Here is a 27242-nt window from a genome sequence, read left to right on the forward strand (position 1 = left end):
CAATATCTCTAATCTTAATGATTTTCCTCCATTCTTATTTCTTCAAATATTGCTTTAACTCTTAAATTATCTTTAGCCCTGTCTGTCTCCCTTAACTTTAGATCTTTATATTTTCTATGTGTATGTATAAGGTACATGTAAAACTTAACATGTCACAGACTGAACCCTTGCATTTCCCCCAGCACTTACTCCTGCTGCGGTGTTTCCTATCTGAGTAAACGGTATCACCATCTTGCTTAAGATGAATACATTGGAGCCATTCTTGACTTCTCTATGTCAAACCCCACATTCACTCTTTCAACAAATCACAGACTTGATCTTCAAAATACAGTAGAACCTCCATAGTTGACCACCTCCTTAAGTTGACCTAATTCTCACAGACCAAACACGCACCACATGTGTTCAATGGAAATTCCTTGTATTGACCACCTCCATTTGTTGATCAATTTGTTCTAGTCCCTTGGGTGATCACTTTACAGAGGTTCTACTGTGTGAGGTCAAACAATTAAGTTCACAAACTCATCCAAGAAAAAGTGCTACTAAGCACTAGGCACAGGTGCATAGGTTCCCAAGGGGAGTACCGCAGAGGTAACCCTAGTGATATTAGCAATGAGGTGTGTCATACCTTTTCTAGAGTAAGTTCACAAACTTAATTGTCTGACCCCATATATACGAAATCTGATCCCTTCTTGCTACTCTTGCTGCTGCACCTAAGTTCAAGCCACTATTTTCTTTGCCTGCACTACTGCAATAACTACTAGATGTAAGGCTAGACGGTGTGGGGTTTGCCTGTTCTACCCACTGCTGTGTCCTCTGCACCTAGAATAGTGTCTGTCATTATTAGTAGGTACTCAATAAGTATTGACTATATGAATAAATGACCTCGCAATAGGTCTCTGATTCCACTCTTGCCCCTCTATAGTCTATTCACACAGGGGCCAATGATCCTTATAAAATGTGAATCTGATTCTGTCACTTTGCTTTTAATCTTGCACTGTATTCCCATCACACTTAGAACAAACTCTAAAATTTTTACCATGGACTGGAAGGACCTACCTAATCTAGCCACTAGCTGCCTCTCTTACCTCATTTCCTGCCCCTCTCCCTTTCACCCACTGCTCTCCAGCCACACTGGCCTTCCTTGTCAGTGCCCAAAAACGTAAAGCATATTCAACTCTATATGTGGTGGAATATTCCTACCACATAATTCATTTCCACACTTCATTCAGTGCTGTACTCAGGTGTTACCTTCTCAGAGGGGGTCTTTCTTAATTATTTTATCTAATAGCACCTGTCCATCCCTATGTCTTCTTATCCTACAATTTTATTTTCTTTATAGTTCTTGTCATTAAATGACATTACATCATGTATTTAGCTGTGGGGGTTTTGTCTATATCTCATACAAGAATGTATGCTTCAGGATGACAGGGCTAATGATTTTTTAATCAACATACAATTATATTAATATGCTATCTATGAATAAAAATGGAAATAATATTGTTGAGGGATTTTTTTTAATTTGTATAAATAAAACAACTATTTTTCTTTTCATTTCTTGATATTCAAGATAAGTTAAAATGTAACTGTTCTAATAATGACCAAGTAACATAATGTAAGTCTTATATAATATATTATAGCTAGATTATTTGCCAAAGACTCTGTTGTTTCTACAAATCTATATTTCTTTAGGTGATATAATTTATACCTGTTATTTTTTTTTGAGATTCTGTATGTCACAATGATTTCTGAATAAATCTACAAGTAGGTGGGATGCACCTTACTTGTACATTACAAATAAAATAATCTTAAAATGAGTGGGATCATTGATTTAATATAATTAAAGTAATCTGGTATAACAGAATAGTCATTGAACCTGGAGGGAGAATACTTACGTTCTAGTTCCAACTATTAACACCTACCATTTTATAAATTTGTACAGGTCATGTAAGCTCGCCGAGCTTTAGATTTTCCATAGGTAATAATAACTGACAATTTATTAAATGCTCACTTTGTACCAGTCATTGCACTAATTACTTTACTTGCACTATTTTAAGTTCCTTAGAACCCAGTGTGGAGTAGGGCTCTTTTATATTTTAATTAACAGATGAGAAGATGGAAACACACTGTCAGAAAATGTTGGATTAGTATTCATATCTAGGCAGTCTGCTTTTATAACTATGTCTTGACTACCATACTGTTCCAGTGTAATGTGAAACTATGACACCTGACAGGGTTATTGTGAGATTAACAAATTTTCATGTTTCGTGAATATGAAAATAGCTTGTAAGCTTTAAAAATCATATAAATAAAAAGTATAAATACTGTCTATGTAATTAGTATATAAATATATGCAGGAACTGTATGATTTTAGCAAAATTACTTTATAGCTTTCATACTTTTTGTTGTTCATTGTCACATAGCCTAAACGAGGGAAATAAGATTCATTATGTGTCTCAGACTAGGTTGATAAGGAGTAAATGAAATAATACATGTAAATCTTTTAAGCTAGTAAGCATTACATAAATATAATGTATTAATAATGAAGTTAAATGATAGCCCTCTTGCAATATAATATAACAACTATCTTCGAACCATAAGAAAGTGACTGAATTGATCATTGGAATGTCTAGTCGTAGGAAGATTATTAAGAACTAGGAGGTCAGGGTGGCGCCTGTGGCTCAAGGAGTAGGGCGCTGGTCCCATATGCCGGAGGTGGTGGGTTCAAACCCAGCCCCGGCCAAAAAAAAAAAAAAAAAAGAACTAGGAGGTCAGGGCAGTGCCTGTGGCTCAGTGAGTAGGGCGCCGGCCCCATATACCCAGGGTGGCAGGTTCAAACCCAGCCCTAGCCAAACTGCAACAGAAAACAGACAGGCATTGTGGTGGGTGCCTGTAGTCCCAGCTGTTTGGGAGGCTGAGGCAAGAGAATCACCTAAGCCCAAGAGCTGGAGGTTGCTGTGAGCTGTGATGCCACAACACTCTACTGAGGGCAACAAAATAAGACTCTGTCTAAAAAATAATAATAATAATAAAGAACTAGGAGATCATGTTCATTTGGTCACTTTCTTCTAAGCTAGACAGCATTCTAACAAAGATAGACTACTGTGTTTAAGAAGATCCCATAGTGGAAAAAAAAAAAAGAAAGAAGATCCCATAGTGATGGTATCCTCAGAATAGTATAACGATGGCAGAATATAATGTAACCTAGTCAGCATATATCATTTTTCTGCAAAAGACAAAGTAGTAAAAGGAATATTCAACTATTTTCTTCTCTCAGTAGTTTCTAGGATATTAAGATGGACCTTATCAACCCCATCATTTGATTCTTACCCTATTTATTTGTAGGACCTTTAAGAGATCCAGATTGGAACCTTTATTAGGATCCTTTTGGAGAATATTAAGGACAGTGGGTAAAACACTAAAAGATTTTAATTAGATGTCCATTTTAACCTACATTAGGGGGAATAGGTAATTTTATCTTTCTGTATCTCATTGAGTAGTCTTCTTAAATCAATATAAAGCCTGCCTTTTAATTCATAAGCCATAAACAATTTTCTGCTTTCTAAATGACTCAATATTTAAGGGTGTTTTTTTTTTTATAGTTAAAGCTCTTAGAGAATACATTCTGTTATAGGTGCTTCATTTTACAGAAAATACTTTGTTGTAAAAATACAAAGTGTTGTTTGGATGTAACCTCTACTTTAGCTGTATTATGCATGTAATAAGACTGACTTCACAAAGAACAGAGTGAGAATCTTGTCTCAGTACAGAAATGAGTTGTTATAAAACTTTTTCAACATGAAATGACTAGAGACATATCTAATGTAAAGGACCTAAGTGTGGTTCATTTCATCAACTCACCTGTTGCTCAGACTTTAGGGGTAGAGAGGTTAAAAATTACATACTAAATTTCTAACCTGAAAGGTTCTAATTCAGTAAGTCTAGGGTGAGGCTCGGTAACTGTCAGTTTGTGAGAGAGCATGTTTGTTCTTTACATTTCACGTCTGAATCTAATGTGTGCCTAGTTAAAAATCACCACTCTGGTAGCCCAACATCATTTTATAGGAATAGAGGAGATCACAGAGAAATTGAAACTCCCCTCTCCTCTGAAGAGATGAAATATAATAGAAGAGAAATTTGCATAAGTCTGATGACTTGTGTTATTAAGAAAAATCAGTTTCTGATATTATGTATGTGATTGAAAAGATTTACTTGGTTGCAGGGTAATGAGAATGTCATTTGTGCTGGGTTAGGTTGAATTTATCTTTCATAACCTGGTTATAGTATTTGTGTTACAATCAAAACCTGTATTCAACAAAGATGATTAATTACAAGAGATTGCACCTGGAAAATCATTTCAGGATGAATTGAAGAGCTTCAATATTCTCATAATTAGTTATCAATGCATTCTCCAGTTATCAAATTTTAGCAGGAAAAAATTAGCAAAGAAAACATGAATAGAGACTTTACATGTAAAACAATTAAAAGGATTCTTTTAAATTTAACATTTAAAGATATTCAATTTATCATTAATGTTTCTTCAAGTAATTTTGTCACTGATCACCTACTATTCTAAAAAGGATGAAATTTCTTTAGCGTTTGAAAAATACATACTTTTATTCACTGTTGCAGTAATTTATTTGGATAGAAAACTGAAGAAAAATGAATTGTCATTAAATTAGGTAAACCAGAACATATTACCAACTTTTTTGATGAATTATTCATTACTTTACCTCAGAAATTACAAAGACGGTACATTGATCTCAGACTGTTCAGCTTCTACAGAGAAATTTTATAGCTTTGTATTATATTAATATTGTTTGATCTATTTTGTTAGACAGACTTTTAGAATAAGGCATTTTTCCTTGCTTTTACTTATTATCTCCAGGTAGCTGCCTATGTATCAAAAAGACACTTCTTTGTATTAAGAACTTTATTTTTATTTTTCCTCAACTGCAGAAATTCTTTTTCTTCATCTAAAGAAAATTATTAACAAGACATACTTCAAGCTTTCTGAAAAGTTTTATTGCTTATAGGGAAAGCTTGTGAAGAAAACTTGTGCTTAATAAAATAAAAAAATTCTCTATTCTATTAGAGTGGCAGTGACAGAATACTTGTTACTGGAAATTTCCTAGGTAGGAAAACTGGGCATAGTCTCTGCTTATGTTAAGTTCGTTGAGTTTCACCTTAAATGTAGAGCTACAAATCTCTTATCCTGGAAATCAAAAATGAATAGAGCTTAATAAATGTAAAAGCTGTGTATGTAGATTATTTCTTTCTTTTGTTTTTTTTTATCAAGGCATTTATTTTACCTTAAGGTATACTTTATTTAACAGCTGGTCGGTTTTTCTTATTTATGATTCTAATCTTCCAGACCTCAGCAATCACCCAGCGGATAAGTCCCTGTTCCACCCTGACTAGCAGTACTGCCTCTCCACCAGCCAGTAGCCCCTGCTCTACCCTCCCACCGGTCAGTACAACTGCAACTGCCAAGGATTGCAGCTATGGGGCTGTTACTAGTCCAACCTCCACACTTGAAAGCAGAGATAGTGGCATCATTGGTGAGTTGCTTTTTATATTAATAATTCTGTGAACTTTTTTCCTTTTTAAGATAATTATACAAGTTTAAGGCATATTATTTTTATGCCTGTAATCCTAGACTCTGGGAGGCCAAGGTCGGTGTATCGCCTGAGCTCAGGAGTTTGAATTCAGTCTGAGTAAGAATGAGACACTGTCTCTACTAAAAATAGAAAAACTAGCCTGGAGTTGTGGTGGGTGCCTGTAGTCCCAGCTACTGGGGAGGCTAAGGCAAGAGGATCTCTTGAGCTCAAGAGTTTGAGGTTACTGTGAGCTATGACACCAGAACGCTCCACTGAAGGTGAATCTATCTTCCCCACCCCCACCCCCCAAAATTCTCCTTTTGAGTTGTTAAGACATACCTATAAAACTTACTCCTGCTGAGAGAACTTAAAGGTATACAAAAATGAAAGGTATCCCTCTCAGCCTAGCCACTCCTTCTCAGGTCATTACTTGATAAGAAAGCGTGGATAAAAAAGAAATTGTCTGTTTCTTCCTGTAATTTCATATACATGATCTGTCTACCAAAAAAAGTGGTTCAGAAGAGTTCATTCCTCACTGGTAGAGAGTTTTCTGAAAACACAAAAGAAGAGATTAAATGGCTACATACTTATAATTGAGTTGTTCTGAGATCTATTTCATAAACCATGTATCGGTTCTTTGATTAGTTTGGAAAGCCCTTTTAGTCTTTGTTTTTCTTCTTGTCAATAACAAATCTTGTTTTACCTTCTGCAAAGTAGAAAAATGCTACTTCTTTTCTTATGATTCAGTAATCTTAGACCAATGTGTTCTTATGGCAAGCTTGAGCAAAAGGGAATTTGAAACTTGAAGTATCCAAGCAAAGAAATGTGCTGTCTCATTTTTCTATTGTGAATTTTCTAATACCTTTCTTTACAAAAGATCGTAGTCACCTACTTGGTCCTAGAAATATCCAAACTATCTTCAACTCAATTATTAGCAATTTACAGCAAACATGAAAACCACTCTGATATAAAGGCAATGCTAATGGAAAATTATTACCTCTGTTAGACTCTAGGTACACATTTCATCAGAGCTAGGATATGGGCTGCTGTAGACTCATTTATATTTAGAGCATAGGCCATCATCACTTATATGTATTGTAATGATTTAATACCTACTGCTATAAAAATTATATAGGATATTTTTAGCTCAGTAGATCTTTCATCATATTCAACATTTTGATTATCTTTCTAATGTTTCCTACTAATGCTTTTTTATTTAATTAGGGAGAAAGTATTAAATATTTATTACTCATTAAGATACTGTGTGCTGTTATTGCTGATCTTATAGTTAGGTATGAAGCAAATAGAAGTAGGGGAAGAACATAGTTCTAAGACTTCTTAGTTTATCTTGTTATCAAGTTGTTGTATAATGATTCAGATATTGAACATCATTCTGTATCATTCGTAGTTAAATGCTTCAAAATGCTCAAAAAATTACATATTCTTTAATAATGGGGTTACCAACTAGACTCCTTTTGACAAATAGTCTATGTACTTTTTTTAGGCAGAGATAAGAATTTAGCTATACTCAGAGAGGATAAATATCTTCCTAATAAAGGAAGCTGGGCTTCTGTCCAAAAGGTAAATAGCACTTCTGGGTATTTCTTTTCCTCTTGACAAACAGATAATGATAATGTCATAGTCTCCAACCAGCTTTATGTAGCACAAAGAAATAAAAGAAAAAAATGGTAATAAAAATAATTTAAATTGAAAATTCTTTGATTAAAAGTCATTTATGGCTAAATTAAAAGTTAGTTGTGCCTTTATTTCTCTCCAGATCCCAAAAAAGTATAGTTTTGTACTAACCCCAAATAAGTATTTAGGGGAAGGGTATAAATAGGGGAAGGAATGTACTTTGTTATCCAAGGCTGGAACATGCTACTTTTAGTATTGCACAAACATTTCTGGGTTTACATTTACACATTTACATATAGAGAGACAAAACAAAACATATAATTTGTTTAATGTAGCTCAGGAAGAGCTTAGAAGGAAATTCATAACGTTAAATGTCTACTTTAGAAAAGAAGAAAGTTGTGGCGGGCGCCTGTAGTCCCAGCTACTCGGGAGGCTGAGGCAAGAGAATCGCTTAAGTCCAGGAGTTGGAGGTTGCTGTGAGCTGTGTGAGGCCACGGCACTCTACCGAGGGCGGTACAGTGACACTCTGTCTCTACAAAAAAAAAAAAAGAAAAGAAAGTTTTTAAATCAATAACCAAATTTCCACTTAAAGAAACTAGAAAAACAAGAATTTCAACCCAATGTACACAAACAGTAGGAAATAGTAGAGAGCAAAAAACAATGACATAGAAGAACAATAGAGGAAAACCAGGAAACTGAAAGTCAGTTGAGAGAATCAGTAAAATTGATAAACCTCTAACCATAATGATCAGGAAAAAAGAAACAAATTGGTGGCACCTGTGGCTCAATGAGTAGGGTGCCGGCCCCATATACCGAGGATGGCGGGTTCAAACCCGGCCCTGGCCAAACTGCAACAAAAAAAATAGCCGGGCATTGTGGCGGGCGTTTGTGGTCCCAGCTGCTTGGGAGGCTGAAGCAAGAGAATCGCCTAAACCCAAGAGGTGGAGGTTGCTGTGAGCTGTGACGCCATGACATTCTACCAAATGCCACAAAGTGAGACTCTGTCTCTAAAAAAAACCCAACAAATTATCAGTATCAGGAAAAAATACCATTATAGGCCTTGCAGACATTAAAAGATAATAAAAGAATGTCATGAACAATTTTAAAATTAATAAATTTGATAGATTAGATTAAGTGAACAAATACCTTGAAATAAACTACTGTGTTCACTTGATAAGAAGAAATAATGGGAATAACCATTAAATATAAATTGAATTTGGTGTTTAAAATTTTCCCACAGGAAAAACTCCTGGTCCAGATTCCTTGCCAGGTAAATTCTAGCAAACATTCAAGGAAGAAATAATACCATTTTTACACAAACTCCTCCAGGAAGTTAAAGTAGAAGTAGCTACTTAGGTTAATGAGGCCAGCATTAACCTAAGCGCAAAGGCAATACATGGAAAGGAAGTATAAACAAATTATTTGTCATGAACATAAACATAGAAGTTCTTAACAAAAGTCTAACAAATTGAATCTAACGTGTAAAAAGGATAACAATTTGTGACTAAGTGGAGTTTATACTTGGAATGTGGAGTTGGTACTACATTCATAAGTCAATCGGTGTATTTGGTTATTAAGTATGAAATGTCCAGTTTCGTTAAGTATTAAGTTTGACAGTTGATACCTCTGACATTTCACTTTGACACTTCGTTTTTTTGTTTTCATTTGTGAAGGTACATCCTCCCTCTTTCAAACACATGGTTTGACTTGTGATATCTTTCAGAAAAAAATTTTAGAGTAATTTTATGAAACCCTGGATAAGTAAAAAATATGTGCTATTTTTGGATTATAACTTTCGTTGTAGAACCAATGCAATTCAGGCAGCTTGAAATATAAACAATGTTTGAGAAGGATGTCACTAAGGATGTCACATCAGTACTTTGAGGATTTTCATTCTGGTGATTTTAATCTTGAAAATGAGCCACAGTAACCTGAGGCCAAGGTGAATAACGGTGAGCTAAAAGCTATAGTAGAAGCGAATCCATTTCAGTCTACAAGTGAATTATCAACTATTCTAATAATATTGGACCATTTGGAGCAAATTGACAAGGCAAAAAAGCTAGATAAATGGACTCTGCATCAACTATACGAGTGTCCCAAAGGAAATCGTCTGGACACTTTCTTTGCTGTCATGACCTAAAGGTGAACCATTATCTACACTGTATTGTTATGTGTGATGAAAATGGATACTTTTTGAGAATCACAAGTATTTGACACAGTGGTTAAAGATGAAGTAGTGGGGGCGGCGCCTGGCTCAGTGAGTAGGGCGCCGGCCCCATATACCGAGGGTTGTGGGTTCAAACCCAGCCCCGGCCAAACTGCAACCAAAAAATAGCCGGGTGTTGTGGCGGGTGCCTGTAGTCCCAGCTTCTCGGGAGGCTGAGGCAAGAGAATCACGTAAGCCCAGGAGCTGGACGTTGCTGTGAGCCGTGTGACGCCACGGCACTCTACGGGGATAGTAAAGTGAGACTCTGTCTCTACAAAAAAAAAGATGAAGTAGTGAAACGTTGCCCCAAACTAATTGTTTATCAAAAATGGTAATAGTGTCTGTTTGATGATCAAGTGCTGGTATTATCCACTATAGCTTCATGAAACCTGGTCAGTCAATTACAGTGGGTGTCTATAGCAACCAAGTGGATGACTTGATGAGGATGCTTGTGTTTAAGCAGCTGAGATTGGTTAATAGAGACTGGCCAATCCTCTTGCAAGACAATGCTGTTGTACAAACAACATTGCTCAAACTACAGAAGCTGGACTTGGAAACTGTCACCCACTGTATTCGCCAAACCTTGCACCAACTGACTACCTCTTGTAAGAAAAAGTATTCAATTCTCAACAAACTGTAAGAAATGCCTTTTGCAATTTCGTGGCCACTTGGTTTGCAGGCTTCTTTGCTGATGGCATACACAAACTACCATTAAGATGGCAAAACTGTGTCAATAGTTGAAGTGCTTACTTTGATCAGTTGTACTCCTTCTTGATTAAAATATGATAAACTAAGCTTTTGATTTGAAATAGAACATTGTAGATTTAATGACCTAATAATTATCATTATAGTAGACGGAAAAGAAGAACTATATGTCCATCTACTAGAGGCAAAAAAAAAAAAAATCATTTGACAAAAACACAAGAGTAAACTAGGAATAGAAGAGAATTTCTTCAATTTGATAAAGGGAAACTATGAACAGCCCGCATTCTGCTTGATATGTAATGGTAAAAAAAACTGAATGCTTTCCCCTGAAGATTAGGAGCAAGAAAAGGATTTCTACCTTTACTACTTTTATTCAATATTGTGTTGGCAGTCTCAGTCCGTGAAATAAAACAAGTAAAATAAATGCATTAAAGGCAGCCATATTAGAAGGGGAGAAGTAAAACCATCTTTATTCCCAGACAACATCATTTTCTTTGTAGAAAGTTTAAGAAATCTACCCTCCAAAAAAATCACATCTTTATTTTCTTCAACTTTTAACTGAAATTTAGATTTCTATGTTGAATGTAGGTAACAAACTGAATTTTGAGCAGTACTTATGACTTTGTCATCAATAAAAATCTTGGATATTTTATTACTTGTAGATGTAGCAAAATATCATTTGCATTTATTACCACCTTGAAATTATAGTAATTATATTGTCAATACATCTTCTAGTTTAACTGTTAATAATAAAACTTGCAAATTACAATGTCGCAATTTAGTTTTTGTTTTGATTACGGTATTTCAACACAATTGTTCTATAGTCTTTTGTGTTTTATCTAACGCATTTAAAAATATTATTCTGGAAAGGGTCTTTTTAGGCATCAACAGAAAATCTTAAGGTGGTCTATGACATTAAAAAAAAAAAAAAGGTTAGGGCAGCGCCTGTGGCTCAGTCGGTGGGGCGCCGGCCCCATATACCGAGGGTGGCGGGTTCAAACCCGGCCCCGGCCAAACTGCAACCAAAAGATGGCCGGGCGTTGTGGCGGGCGCCTGTAGTCCCAGCTGCTCGGAAGGCTGAGGCAGGAGAATCGCTTGAGCCCAGGAGTTGGAGGTTGCTGTGAGCTGTGTGTGGCCATGGCACTCTACCGAGGGCCATAGGGTGAGACTCTGTCTCTGCAAAAAAAAAAAAAAAAAAGGTTAAAAACACCTTGCTCTAATTTATTCTATTCACTGGAACCAAAGTCTTTTCAAAATGTAAATTTAATCATGTCACTCAAAATCCTTTAATTTTTCCCTTAACTGTCTTTAGGATAAACAAGATAAAATCCAGTTCTTTATTGTGGTTTATAAGTTCCAGTCCAATTTGGACTATATCTCTCCCCATTGCTTCAGCAGGTGATGTGCTGTGGCCAGCTAGCCAGTAAGATACAATTCTTAAAGTTTCCGTAATTTTGTGAGCAAGTTATTAAATCATAGATAGTGTGAAATCAGCCACCAAGCAAGTGTTTACACCATTGAGATCAGCAAACACAACAAATCAGAATTTTGTTTTGTTTCTTGTTTCATTTTTCAGAGAGCCCGTTGTAAAAAAAATTTTTTTTTTTTATTGTTGGGGATTCATTGAGGGTACAATAAGCCAGGTAACACTCATTGCAATTGTTAGGTAAAGTCCCTCTTGCAATCATGTCTTGCCCCCATAAAGTGTGACACACACCAAGGCCCCACCCCCCTCCCTCCTTCCCTCTTTCTGCTTCCCCTCCCCATAACCATAATTGTGATTAATTGTCTTCATATCAAAACTGAGTACATAGGATTCATGCTTCTCCATTCTTGTGATCCTTTACTAAGAATAATGTCTTCCACATCCATCCAGGTTAATACGAAGGATGTAAAGTCTCCATTTTTATTAATGGCTGAATAGTATTCCATGGTATACATATACCACAGCTTGTTAATCCATTCCTGGATTGGTGGGCATTTAGGCTGTTTCCACATTTTGGCGATTGTATATTGAGCTGCAATAAACAGTCTAGTACAAGTGTCCTTATGATAAAAGAATTTTTTTCCTTCTGGGTAGATGCCCAGTAATGGGATTGCAGGATCAAATGGGAGGTCTAGCTTGAGTGCTTTGAGGTTTCTCCATACTTCCTTCCAGAAAGGTTGTACTAGTTTGCAGTCCCACCAGCAGTGTAAAAGTGTTCCCTTCTCTCCACATCCACGCCAGCATCTGCAGTTTTGAGATTTTGTGATGTGGGCCGTTCTCACTGGTGTTAGATGATATCTCAGGGTTGTTTTGATTTGCATTTCTCTAATATATAGAGATGATGAACATTTTTTCATGTGTTTGTCAGCCATTCGTCCGTCATCTTTAGAAAAAGTTCTATTCATGTCTCTTGCCCATTGATATATGGGATTGTTGGCTTTTTTCATGTGGATTAATTTGAGTTCTCTATAGATCCTAGTTATCAAGCTTTTGTCTGATTGAAAATATGCAAATATCCCTTCCCATTGTGTAGGTTGTCTCTTTGCTTTGGTTATTGTCTCCTTAGCTGTACAGAAGCTTTTCAGTTTAATGAAGTCCCATTTGTTTATTTTTGTTGTTGTTGCAGTTGCCATGGCAGTCTTCTTCATGAAGTCTTTCCCCAGGCCAATATCTTCCAGTGTTTTTCCTATGCTTTCTTGGAGGATTTTTATTGTTTCATGCCTTAAATTTAAGTCCTTTATCCATCTTGAATCAATTTTTGTGAGTGGGGAAAGGTGTGGGTCCAGTTTCAATCTTTTACATGTAGACATCCAGTTCTCCCAACACCATTTATTGAATAGGGAGTCTTTCCCACAAGGTATGTTCTTGTTTGGTTTATCAAACATTAGGTGGTTGTAAAATGTTAGTTTCATTTCTTGGTTTTCAATTCGATTCCAAGTGTCTATGTCTCTGTTTTTGTGCCAGTACCATGCTGTCTTGAGCACTATGGCTTTGTAGCACAGACTAAAATCTGGTATGCTGATGCCCCCAGCTTTATTTTTGTTACAAAGAACTGCCTTAGCTATTCAGGGTTTTTTCTGGTTCCATACAAAATGCAGAATCATTTTTTCCAAATCTTGAAAGTACGATGTTGATATTTTGATAGGAATGGCATTGAATAGATAGATTGCTTTGGGAAGTATAGACATTTTAACAATGTTGATTCTGCCCATCCATGAGCATGGTATGTTCTTCCATTTGTTAATATCCTCTGCTATTTCCTTTCTGAGGATTTCATAGTTTTCTTTATAGAGGTCCTTCACCTCCTTCGTTAGGTATATTCCTAGGTATTTCATTTTCTTTGAAACTATGGTGAAGGGAGTTGTGTCCTTAATTAGCTTCTCATCTTGACTGTTATTGGTGTACACAAAGGCTACTGACTTGTGGACATTGATTTTATATCCTGAAACATTACTGTATTTTTTGATGACTTCTAGGAGTCTTGTGGTTGAGTCTTTGGGGTTCTCTAAGTATAAGATCATGTCGTCAGCAAAGAGGGAGAGTTTGACCTCCTCTGCTCCCATTTGGATTCCCTTGATTTCCTTGTCTTGCCTAATTGTATTGGCTAGAACTTCCAGCACTACGTTGAATAGTAAAGGTGACAGAGGACAACCTTGTCTGGTTCCAGTTCTAAGAGGAAAAGCTTTGAGTTTTACTCCATTCAGTAAAATATTGGCTGTGGGTTTGTCATAGATAGCTTCAATCAGTTTTAGAAATGTGCCACCTGTGCCTATACTCTTCAGTGTTCTAATTAGAAAAGGATGCTGGATTTTATCAAATGCTTTTTCTGCATCTATTGAGAGGATCATGTGATCTTTATTTTTGCCTCTGTTAATATGGTGGATAACGTTTATAGACTTGCGTATGTTAAACCAGCCTTGCATCCCTGGGATGAAGCCTACTTGATCATGATGAATGACTTTTTTGATGATAAGCTGTAATCTATTGGCTAGGATTTTGTTGAGAATTTTTGCATCTATATTCATGAGTGAGATTGGTCTGAAATTCTCCTTTTTGTTTGGGTCTTTTCCTGGTTTTGGTATCAGGGTGATGTTTGCTTCATAGAATGTGTTGGGGAAGAGTCCTTCTTTCTCAGTTTTTTGGAATAATTTCTGCAGTACAGGAATAAGCTCTTCCTTGAAGGTTTGATAGAATTCTGGAGTGAAGCCATCTGGACCAGGGCATTTTTTGGTTGGAAGATTTTTTATTGTTTCTTTGATCTCGGTGCTTGAAATTGGTCTGTTCAGGAGCTCTATTTCTTCCTGGCTGAGTCTAGGGAGAGGGTGTGATTCCAAATATTGATCCATTTCTTTCACATTGTCAAATTTCTGGGCATAGAGTTTCTGGTAGTATTCAGAGATGATCTCTTGTATCTCTGTGGGATCAGTTGTTATTTCCCCTTTATCATTCCTGATTGAGGTTACTATAGATTTTACTTTTCTATTCCTCATTAGTCTGGCAATGGTTTATCTATTTTATTTATTTTTTCAAAAAACCAACTCCTTGTTTCATTAATTTTCTGAATGATTCTTTTGTTTTCAATTTCATTGATCTCTGATTTGATTTTAGATATTTCTTTTCTTCTACTGAGTTTAGGCTTAGATCGTTCTTCTTTTTCCAATTCCATAAGATCTCTTGTGAGATTGTTGATGCGCTCTCTTTCTGTTTTTCGAATGTAGGCATCTAAAGCGATGAATTTTCCTCTCAAAACTGCTTTTGCAGTATCCCACAGGTTTTAGTAGCTTGTGTCTTCATTGTTGTTATGCTCAAGGAAGTTAATGATTTCCTGTTTTATTTCTTCCTGCACCCATCTGTTATTCAACAGAAGATTGTTTAATTTCCATGCCTTTGGGTGGGGTCAAGCATTTTTGTTAGAGTTGAGTTCCACCTTTAGTGCCTTATGGTCTGAGAAGATACAAGGTAAAATTTCAATTCTTTTGATTCTGTTGATATTTGTTTTGTGTCCCAGGATATGATCAATTTTGGAGAATGTTCCATGGGGTGATGAGAAGAATGTATATTCTTTATCTTTGGGATGGAGTGTTGTATATGCGTCTATCAAGCACAGTTGTTCTAGGGTCTCATTTAAACCTCTTATATCCTTGTTTAATTTCTGTTTAGAGGATCTGTCCAGCTCTGTAAGAGGAGTGTTAAGGTCCCCTGATATTATGGTATTATCAGATATCATATTGCTCAGACTGAGTAAGGTCTGTTTCAAGAATCTGGGAGCATTTAAATTGGGTGCATAAATATTTAGAATTGAAATGTCTTCTTGTTGTATTTTTTCCTTGACCAATATAAAGTGACCATCTTTGTCTTTTTTGACTTTAGTTGCTTTAAATCCACATGTATCTGAAAATAAGATTGCAACTGCTCTTTTCTTCTGAATTCCATTTGCCTGAAAAATTGTCTTCCAACCCTTGACTCGGAGCTTTAATTTGTCTTTTGAAGCCAGGTGTGTTTCTTGCAGACAGCAAATGGATGGCTTGTGTTTTTTAATTTAGTCAGCCTATCTATGTCTCTTCAGTGGGGAATTCAAGCCATTAACCTTTATTGAGATAATTGATAAGTGTGGTAGTATTCTATTCGTCTTATTTGGTGAGAGTCCAATGCTTAGTTTTATCTTTTGCATCAGTGTGGAGGTTAGGTTCTGTCCTTTAAATTTCTGAGTTTTTACTTTGTTTCTGATCCATTGTGGTGGTCAGTGTGCAGAACAGGTTGAAGTATTTCCTGTAGAGCTGGTCTTGTTGTGGCGAATTTCCTCAATGTTTGTATATCCGTAAATGATTTGATTTCTCCATCAATTTTGAAGCTTAGCTTAGCAGGGTACAGAATTCTGGGCTGGAAATTGTTCTTTTTAAGTAGATTAAAGGTAGATGACCATTGTCTTCTTGCTTGGAAAGTTTCATTAGAGAAGTCTGCGGTCACTCTGATGGATTTGCCCCTGTAGGTCAACTGGCGCTTACTCCTGGCAGCTTGCAGAATCTTTTCTTTTGTCTTGACTTTGGACAGGTGTGTCTTGGAGAAGCTCGGTTAGAGTTGAGGCGACCTAGGGTCCGATAGCCCTCTGAAAGCAGTGTGTCAGAATCTTTGGTGATATTTGGGAAATTTTCTTTCATTATATTCTCTAGTATGGCTTCCATTCCTCTGGGGCATTCTTCTTCCCCTTCTGCAATTCCTATAACTCGTATGTTGGAACACTTCATAAAGTCCCATAATTCTCACAGTGAACGTTCTGCTTTCTCTCTCTTCTTTTCTGCCTCTTTTACTATCTGAGTTATCTCAAAAACTTTGTCTTCTACCTCTGAAATTCTTTCTTCTGCGTGGTCTAACCTGTTGCTGATACTTTCCATTGCATCTTTAAGTTCCCTAATTGACTGTTTCAGTTCCTTCAGCTCTGCTATATCCTTTTTATATTCTTCATATCGTTCATCTCTTATTTGATTCTGTTTTTGAATTTCCTTTTGGTTATTTTCCACTTTATTAGCAGTTTCCTTCATTGTTTCTATCATTTCTTTCATTGTTTTCAACATGTGTATTCTAAATTCCCTTTCTGTCATTCCTGACATTTCTTTATAGGTGGAATCCTCTGCAGTAGCTACCTCATGGTCCCTTGGCGGGGTTGTTCTGGACTGGTTCTTCATGTTGCCTGGAGTTTTCTGCTGATTCTTCCTCATGAGTGATTTCTCTTATCTGTTTCCTCGCCCTAATTTTCCTTTCACTTCCTCTTGCTCTTTAAGTTCTCGTGCCTGTGGACTAAGGGTTACAGGACCAGAAGGGTGAGAAGTTTGAAGAGCAAAAAAGGGATGAAAGAAAGGAGGACCGAGTGATAAGAAAAACAAAGAAAAATAGAGAAATGAGAGGGGGTGGGTAAAAGGAATATTGACAAAAAGAAGAGAGGCACAGAAAGAGGGAGACAGAGCAATATAGGTGTACAGTAGGGTACTTTGATACAACCTTAAAAAAAAAAAACCCACCTTCTGGGGGTGCCCAGTTGGGTGGTTCCCTTGAGGTCAGCAGCTCTTTGCTAACCTGATCAGATACAGTACCCCACCTCCACCAAGTAGAGAGGAAAGACAAAAATGCTATAAATCAAACCAAAACAAGCAAACAGAAAACTTTACAGGATAAAATTGGGTGGAAAACCAAATAATAGTGGTAGAAACACTAACGAAAATGAAGTTCTAATTATTGAAATAGGCAGCAATGGGAAATTATAATTAAACTAGAAAAATTGAGAAAGAAAAAGGATCTGTATGGAAAAGGTTGAACTTAAAAAACAAAACAATACCAACAACATCAAAATAAACAAAAAAAAAACCAACCAAACAAAAAAAAAACACAACCAAAAACAAAGCAGTATGTATATGTTATTAAATTGTCTGGGCAACCCGTGTTCTTCTGGGGTATGAGATGTTAATCACAGTTCTGATACGACTGGAGGCTGCTGATTTCTCAAACCCCAGCAGGTAGACACCCTAAATCTCTCTTCAGCCCACTTAAAAGGCACTTTGAACTTGTTCACTTGCTGAGCAGAAGCTTTCCCAGGGAAGTGCTTGTCGCTGGAATCACTGCTGAAGTGGCTATCCACTTACCCTGTGTGCCAAAACTGGTCTCCCTCTGCCCCAGAGGGTTAGGGCTGCAAGGCGGCTCAGACCCTGCCCTTAGGCTACTTGGTCCCTGGGTTACCAGCTCCCACCCAATTCTAGCTCTGCGACCCTGAGGGCAGAGCTTGCTGGGGCAGATCGCTCACAATGGCTCCCTGTGACCCAGAGCCAAACACTATTAGCTCCATCTGGCTCAGCGGCTCAGACTGGGGCCCTAGACAAAGGCCAAAGTTCTCCGCACTCCCGCTCAGGCTCTCCCCAAGGCAGTTCAACTGAGTGCTAAGTCCAAAGACACCAAAACAGTTCACAGGTAAGGCCTTTCTGGTTTGCAGTCTCGCTGCTACTGAACTTACAGTTGCGGGCAGGTTTAGACGGATTGAACACACGCGACCACTTGCCGGTTTTCCACTGTTTTAGTCCTCCTCTTGGGGTCCAGAAGTCTCTCACTGACTCCCTGTATCCTCACAGCAGTGATGATAGGCAGATCCCACCAGCCAGAGATGCCTGGAGTCCTGTCTCCCCAGACTCACGGTGCCCAGATGCAAGGAAGCTGTTACTCGGCTGCCATCTTGCTCCGCCCTCTCCAGTTGTACAAATTTTATCAGCAAACTACTGGCCCCAACTCCCAAGTTCTAGCCTGTTGCACTAACTTGATTCTTATTAAAGAACTTTGCTGTCTCTCGCCTCTATGCCCTTACACATTTTCCTCTTTGGTTTTTTTGTTATTGTTGTTTTGAGATAGAGTCCACTCTGTCACCCAGGGTAGAATGCTGTGCCATCATAGCTCCCAGCAACCTCAAACTCTTGGGCTAAAGTAATCCTCTTGTATCAACCTCCTGAGTAGTTAGGACTACAGGCACCTGCCACAACATCCAGCTGGTTTTCCTAGTTTTAGTAGAGACAGGGTCTTGCTCTTGCTCAGGCTGGTCTCAAACTCCTATGCTCAAGCAATCCACCCACCTGAGCCTCCCAGAATGCTAGCTAGGATTACAAGCATGAGCCACTGTGACCAGCCTTTCTCTTTGGATTATACATTATTTTCCCATCTTCACCTGATGGACTTGACTTAGGTAACAGTAGTGTTGTTCCCTAGCCTCAAGTTTGAGTTAGATTTTTCTCTTTTTTCTCATAAAGCAGGCCTCGGTTTTTTTCCAATGGATAAAGTAAACCAAGTATAGATAATAGAGAAATTTAAATGAATATAAAATTATTATCTGAAATCACTGGAAGTTGGGTTAAGTATTGCAAGGGTTTGTTTTTTTTTTTTTTTTAGAGACAGAGTTTCACTTTATGGCCCTAGGTAGAGTGCCATGGCATCACACAGCTCACAGCAATCTCCGACTCCTGGGCTTAAGCGATTCTCTTGCCCCAGCCTCCCAAGTAGCTGGGACTACAGGCACCTGCCACAACACCCGGCTATTTTTTTGTTTTCAGTTTGGCCGGGGCCAGGTTCGAACCCACCACCCTCGGTATATGGGGCCAGCACCCTACCGACTGAGCCACAGGTGCTGCCCTGCAAGGGTTTTTAAATGAAGTCCTTGTTCATTGTTGAAATGTAGCCTTCTCAAATAGATACTGAGCTGATGGTTCAGTATCTATTTATTAGGCAGTATCCTAAAATGGAAAGCCTGATTGGTCTCTTCCACCTCTTCCCTAACACAAATACAAACCACATTCTAAAATACTGAAAGTATAGTTCTATATTCCTAGCAGACGTTTGAACACTTTACCAATACTGAATCTATTCTTCAGAGCTTAGCTTTTGTATCTCTAAATCTTCTCATTATGCTTTTCTTCCCAAAGTAGGCAGTTTCTCTGCTTAGTAATTTCCCAGGTAAAATACACATATATCCTTGGTAGAAATATTTTTTGTGTTAAGTGCCAGAAAAAAATGCACTGAAGAATGAGGCCATTTATTTTACTGCCATAGTTAATGTTTGAGTGTCTTCTCAAACTTCCAGATCACCTGAGTGTTCACTGCTCGCTAAATAGATTTTTTAGATGACAGTAGGGCTCTATGTAGCCTGTGTGCTCTTCCTTCTTATCCCTCTTTTTATCATGTGGGTACTTGTAGAGCTTAGTAGTAAAAGTTTAAAATTTTTTAGATGTGAAAAAAACTTAAAGGACAATTTCTACTTTCTGCAATGTACAGTCGAGTAAGGGGCTAAGGTATATCTACAGAAGAATTAAGTAACAATATAAGGTAGTAAATGATTAAAACTCCAAGTAATTAGCTGCTTGGGAGACCAGACCACTTGCCTAATCTCTCCAAACATTGGTTTCCTCATATATGTAATGAAAATAGTAATATCAGTCCCGCTTAGAGTGTTGTATTGATGATCAAATAAGATGTTTATGGAACTTAAAAAGTATAAAATGATAAATAAATTTGAATTTATTATGATTAATTGTAGTATTAAAGTTTATGACATAATAGAGAAGGAAGAACATCATGCTTAATGCATATCTGAGCTTATGGTATGGTATTCCTTTATTAGTTATCAAAAAAGTCATTTAGGCCTTTAGGTTGTTAGGCCCTGGAGTTACAAATTAGGCCCTAATTTGTTCTCTGAGTTCTTCCTTTGAAAGATTTTGTGAGTTTCATAAATTAGTTTCCTTTCTTTTTCAGATTTACCACCACCTACTATTTTCTTGTTCCCAGAGATGGGCCAAAAATGTAGGAACATAATTTTCTCTGCTTTGTTTTTATTAGCTGTCTCCCAGAATGAGAATAGAGTGGCTGTTCCTTAAGGCTTTTACAAATAATCAGTAAGAGGGAAATAGAAGATATAAATATAAAAACTTAGCTTTCAAAATCTTATAAGGTTTTTAAACGTATTCTGTGATGGTTCTAGTTTCCCTTCTGAAAGGGGGGGGGGGGCCTGAAAGCACGTGCACTCTTCTCTCTTTTAAATGTGAGGCTTAAGTTTAGAAAATTTTTCCTTTTCCTACTTCTCCACCTTACCTAATTCGGTGTCTTTTCCATAGCCTTTTACTTTTTGTGACAACAAAATCAAAGTCAGATTTTCTGTCTTAAAAGAAAAATTTGTTTTCCTTTATTCATGTTTTCCTCATATACTACAATATCTCCTTGTAGTAATTGTACAAGAGCCTGTGTGTACAGAACTCTTTTCAAATTTGCAGAGAAAGAACCTTACTAAAAAGGACTGTGGAAATAATCTCATGAAGTTAGGTTAGGTCTTTTCTTTTGCCAATAGGTACTTTTTTTTTTTTTTTTTTGGAACAGAGTCTCAAGCTGTCACCCTCAGTAGAGTGCTGTGGCATCACAGCTCACAGCAACCTCAAACTCTTGGGCTTAAGCAATTCTCTTGCATCAGCCTCCCAAGTAGCTGGGATTACATACAAGTGCCTGCCACAATGCCCAGCTGTGTTTTAATTGTAGTTGTCATTGTTGTTCGGCAGGCTCTGGACCAAGTTCAAACCTGCCAGCCCCAGGCGCTGAGCCACTAATAGGAACATTTGATGTATAAGAAGAAAAAATGAACTAACATATAAAAACTCTCCTGGGATGACTCTCTTTTAACCTTTTTTTGTTCTTATTTTATGACTTCTTTTTCTTTTTCTTTTTTTTTTTCTGACCGAGTCTTGCTCTGTCTTCCATGCTAGGGTCAGTGGTATGATCCTAGCTCACTGCAACTTCCAACTCCAGGGCTCAAGCGATCCATCTGCCTTAGCCTCTCAAGTAGCTAGGACTATAGGCACATGCCACCACACCTAGCTAATTTTTTTTATTTTTTGTGTAGACATAAGCCTCCCTATATTACCCAGGCTGGTCTGGAACTCTTGGGCTCAAGCTATCTTCCCACCTTAGTCCCCCCAGAATGCTGGGATTTCAGACAATAACCACTGTGCCCAGCCTTCTTTTCATTGTAAAATTATTGATAAAAAATTTTTACAATCAGGCGGCGCCAGTGGCTCAGTCGGTAAGGCGCTGGCCCCATATACCGAGGGTGGTGGGTTCAAACCCGGCCCCTGCTGACTGCAACCAAAAAAATAGCCGGGCGTTGTGGCGGGCGCCTGTAGTCCCAGCTACTTGGAGGCTGAGGCAAGAAAATCGCTGAAGCCCAGGAGTTGGAGGTTGTTGTGAGCTGTGTGATGCCACGGCACTCTACCAGAGGCTATAAAGTGAGACTCTGTCTCTACAAAAAAAAAAAAAATTTTTTTTACAATCTAAAAAAATTTTTTAATCTAGGTTTTAACTTTTTTTAATCCATTTCTGGAGTTGATGAAAATTTTCTATTCACATATAGTTAGTGGCAAGACTAGGTAAAATTCTAGAAGACTTTTCAGTTTTTTATTTTATTAAGGGATTAACATATTTAGGGTTATAGCTACAGTAAGCATGTACATAAGATAGGCCTTTCTTATTTCAGCAGGTTCCTTCAACTGTATTAGTTTCTACTTAGGGACTGTTTACTTTATTCTGGTTCTTCGTTATATACAAAAGGCTAGGAAATAAATTTAAATAGGGGAAAGAATAGAATAAAAAAAGTACAGACAACTTCTGGGGACTTTCAAGACTCCTCACCAATCCATTAAAACTATATAAACTCCCTTATGATGAAAGGCTGAAAATTTTAGTACTAATAGGCCTAGCTCTGAGTCTTTTAAACACTGATATATGAATTTGTTTAAATAGAGTTGTTAAAATAAATACAGGTGCGAATTGGTTGTATTTTGGTTTCTGTTATTTAAACTTCATGAAAGAGGTGAAATACTCATCAGTAACTTTTAAAAATAATGTTAATAGTCTCGGTGCCTGTGGCTCAGCGGATAGGGCGCCAGCCACATATACTGGAGCTGGCGGGTTCGAATCCACCCTGGGCCTGCCAAACAACAATGACAACTACAACCAAAACAAGCAAGCAAGCAAACAAACAAAAAAGACAGGCGTTGTGGCGGGCACCTGTAATCCCAGCTACTTAGGAGGCTGAGGCAAAAGAATCGCGTAAGCCCAAGACTTTGAGGTTGCTGTGAACTGTAACACCACTGTACTGAACGTGACATGATGAGACTCTTGTCTTTTAAAAATAATAATAATAATAATAATAATAATGTTAATAATATTCTAGTCATGGATTTAGACAGTCATAAATAGATTAATCTCTCCTTTAGATTTTCTTTTAAATTCATTTTACTCTTTTTTTTATTTTCCAGCTACCTTGACAAGTTATTCTGAAAACGTGGAACGCACAAAATATGTTGGGGAAAGCAGTAAGGAATTAGGATCTGGAGGAAACCTGAAACCTTGGCAGTCTCAAAAATCCAGCATGGACTCCTGTTTGTATCGAGTGGATGAAAACATAACTGCTTCCACCTATAGTCTAAATAAGATCCCAGAGAGGAATTTGGAAACAGTTCTGTCTCAGTCAGTACAGTCAATTCCTTTATATCTTATGCCACGGCCAAATTCAGTAGCAGGTAAGGGCTGTTGTTTTTTTTTTTTTTAATAATCATTTTATTGAGTATATATTGAAATGAAAATAAAGCCTGCTCTATAACATTATTTATGTTTTCCATTCATCTTGTTTGAGTTGTTCTTTTGTGTTTGGATAATGTACATGTATACAAGGTCTAACAGTTAAGTTTGTAAATTCATCCTAGAAAAGGTGCTGTATACCTCATTGCTGAATAACACCCACAGTCACCTTCAAAGTACTCCCCTTGGGAAGCTATGCATGATGCCATCTCCTAGTCCACCCTTTAAAGCAATTTAGGAACTCTTTTTCTGGAATGGCCCATCAAAGCTATTGTCATATTACCTTTGATGTCCTGAATGTCATGAAAATGTGTTTCTTTCAGTATTTTGTTGTCTTCAGGTAAAGAAAAACATCCCTTCTTAAAACGAGTTATCCATTTGTAAACTGCCAATTGCTTTGGAGCATTGTCCCCTTAAACTTTTTTTTTTTAATTTTTATTTTATTTTTTTATTGTTGGGGATTCATTGAGGGTACAATAAGCCAGGTTACACTGATTGCAATTGTAAACTTTTTTTTTAATACAGATGCTTCCCTGAGGACCCTTAAACTTTCTGCATCAATGATTTTTACCATTTTTCCCAGGTTTCACCATAAATTTGATGTTTGTTCTTACTTCAGTTTTAGCGAATTCATATTGCCCTGGTAGAAGCTCTTTTCAAACTGATGCCTCATTCTTCTTAGTACCTCAAACTAGATCCTGTTCAGACATGTTGTAACAAGTTAGTATGACTTTAATGCAAAAAAGTTTTGAAATTCATGCGTAGTTTATTCATAATGCACATTTTCCTTGGATTTTTGAAGATCCCTATATAAAAATTAACTGAGCTGTACACTTACTTGTTTTATATTTGTAAATCATATACGACAATTTTTTTTTTTTTTTTTTGCAGTTTTTGGCCAGGGCTGGGTTTGAACCTGCCACCTCCGGCATATGGGGCCGGCTTATATGACAATTTTTTTTAAATATAAAATATATTTAGGCCTCCCACCTGTCCAGGATTTTCTCGTCTTTGGCTTAAAAATAGTAGTCCTGGGAAATATAGGAAGATCTTTATCTGAAATATCTATATTTAGTGTTGCTTGAAAATAACCTAATAACCACAACAAACGTAAAATTTACTTAAGGTGTTCCATTTCATTCAGAGTATAAACTAAATTTACCAAGTTGTTTAACTTTCACCATAAATCGGTTCTGGAACATTTTCGTCACACCATGAAGATTCCTATGTCTATTTAATGTTACTCCCATTCCCTTTCCCAATCCCAGGCAACCACTAATCTACATTCTGACTCTGTAGATTTATATTTTCTAGATATTTTATATAAATGGAGTTGTACAATATATCATCTTTTGTATCTGGCTTCTTTCACATAATGTAATGTTTTTGAGGTTTATATATGACATAGCATGTATCAGTGGTTTTTTCCTTTTTATTGCAAGTAGCACTTCACTGAATACCTATACCACATTTTACAGGCTCATTCACCAGTTGACGGACATTTTGGTTGTTTCCAATTTGGAGCTTATTGTGATTAGTGCTTCTGTGAACATTTGTGTACAAGTCTTTGGGTAAACGTGTTTTTATTTCTTTGGTGTCATTTTAGTAGTAGAATCAGGAGTCATTAGCGGAATTGCTGGATAACATGGTAAATTTATCTTTAACTTTTTAAGAAATTGCCAAACTGTTTTCCAAAGTAGCTATACCATTTTACATTCCCACCAATAACGTATGAGGGTTCGTGTTTCTACACATCCATTTCGCTGTTTGTTATTGTCTTATCTTTTTTTATTAGTCGTTCTAAGCAGTTGTGAAATGCTGTCTCATTGTGGTTTTAATTAGTATTATCCTAATGAATAATAATTTGTAAGGTTATTTTGTGTACTTAATAGCTATTCATATACCTTTTTTCTTTCTCCTTATTTATTTATTTTTTTAATTAATTAATTTATTTTTATTGTTAAATCATAGCTGTGTACATTAGTGCAATCAAGGGGTACAATGGGTACAATATACAAATGCCTACATACAGTGACTAAGAAAATGCCATGAAGGCTACGTTGAACAGTTTGATGAGAATATTTCATATACCTTTTTAATGAAATATCTATTTAAACTTTTGCACATTTTTGTATCGGGTTGTTTTCTTCTTGAGTTACAAGAATCTGTTATATAATGTGGATACAAGTCACATCATATATGTCTTTGCAAATGTTTCCTCCAAGTCTTGTTTATCTTTTTAATTTCTTATTGATGTATTGTGAAGCACAAAAATTTTGAATTGTGATGAGGTGGGTGTACCAAATGTTTTGTTGTAATTTTTTAATCCTTTTAATATAAAACATACTGTTTATATCAATTAATTTCTCCATGATTTTTGGAGCATTTGTTTTAGTGCAAGTATCAGAAAATATTTCCTCTATGCACTTAAATGTTTTCTCCCTCCTTTCTCTCTTCTTCCCCTCTCACATGTTAAAAATTTAAAAGTTATTACATTATCCTAAATTGTTGTAACTGTAGACTTTAATTGTGGATAGTTTTTTACCTGCCATGGTTGTCATTCCACAATGGTAGCAGCTCTTAGATTCTGAAGCAGTACTGATCATGCTTCTTTAAAAAAAGAGTAAAATGTAAATGTACCACCATGTCAGGTAGATATGGCCTGGAGAATAGGATTTTATACTGTTCATAGCAATAAAAATTTAAATTTGAAATAGATTCTGCGCTTTCATTTTCCAAATCAGATTCAGAGGTACTTGACCAGTTTACATTCATTTGTAAGAAGTATTTTGAAAGCTACCTCTATATTCACATTCTCCAACAATGATTGAGTCTTCTGAACTTGATGACTCTTGGAATTATTATATTCCATATTTATATATACTCCCACAAGAATCCACTAGTCGTATAAATTATTTCAGGCACACTGTGAAAAACATTGAGAATAAAGGATATGATACTCAGACTCAAGTCAGTTAACATAACAGTAAGTGTCCTCAAGTTTTTGTTTGCAAAAACAAACAGCTCCTCTCCTTGTTCACACCAAATGACCATCTTGTTTGAACATCTCTATAGGCACTATTTACAGTCAAAAGTTAAAAATATATTTTCTGAACTTTTAACTTACTTGTAAGAAAAATGAAGCATTTATAATGAAAATTTTTTAAATAATCATTTATATTTTATTAACTATTAAGATAGAGCTCTGATTAACATAAGTATAAATATATTGGTCAAATAGACTCAACTGTTTACTTTTTAAAATATAAAGACTCAAACAAGTGAAGTCAACTTTTAAATATACCAATTAAAAGCTCCATGTTCCACATCTGAAGATAGTACATTTGGTGAAAACAAAAACTTTTAACTTGAATGGTAAAGAGATTAAAGTTGAGTTTTGGCAATCTGCAGCATTAAGGCTTGCGTCTTTCTGAAGTGGCTCAGCTTTCTAAGTATAAATTTAGATGTTTAAATACCTTTAAATTAAAATTCTAAAAAGGATTTTATTGTTTGCAAACATTTGCTATTGTATGTTAGTTTTTAAGCCTGTGTGTTGGAAGGAAATAGAAGATCCTTGTGGACTTGTGGTTGCATGGCAGAAATTATCAGAGAGTAGGCTGTCTATGGTCATCCTTGGTGTCTTAAAATGAGATTGGCAATAAATTGGAGGGGTGTGGGAAGCAGGAAATGGTTGCTTGCAACAGCTGTTGTCAGTGCTTTGTGTGAGAATGAGAGGTCTATCAGGGAAACATACAAACAATAGAGGTCAGTTAAAACATAAACTTCCCACCAGCTACTTACTAAATGCCTGGAGCTGCACATTTTCCTAAGGATCTAAAGATTCAGGTAAATGCAGTACGGGAAATGTAAAGAAATCCAGTCAGAAACTATAAGGCAGATTTTGAAAAAAAAGTCAAAAATAGGCTTTTAGCAATAAGAATGTTGGTGTTAAACGTATCAAGAGTGT

The 27242-nt window shown here is 36.5% G+C and overlaps 1 protein-coding gene across 7 annotated transcripts in view; it reads left to right on the forward strand.

Moving 5' to 3' along the window:
• TANC2 (tetratricopeptide repeat, ankyrin repeat and coiled-coil containing 2) overlaps positions 1 to 27242 on the forward strand; it is a 382898-nt gene that overhangs the window by 172903 nt on the left and 182753 nt on the right. For all 7 annotated transcript variants that reach the window (XM_053567902.1, XM_053567904.1, XM_053567905.1 and 4 more), the window contains 2 exons: positions 5372 to 5558; positions 22954 to 23217. In XM_053567902.1, coding sequence (XP_053423877.1) covers positions 5372 to 5558; positions 22954 to 23217 — 451 coding nt within the window. The remainder of the gene's footprint in view (positions 1 to 5371; positions 5559 to 22953; positions 23218 to 27242) is intronic.

Source organism: Nycticebus coucang, chromosome 18 (genome assembly GCF_027406575.1).
Source record: "Nycticebus coucang isolate mNycCou1 chromosome 18, mNycCou1.pri, whole genome shotgun sequence".
NCBI classification, from domain to species: Eukaryota; Metazoa; Chordata; class Mammalia; order Primates; family Lorisidae; genus Nycticebus; species Nycticebus coucang.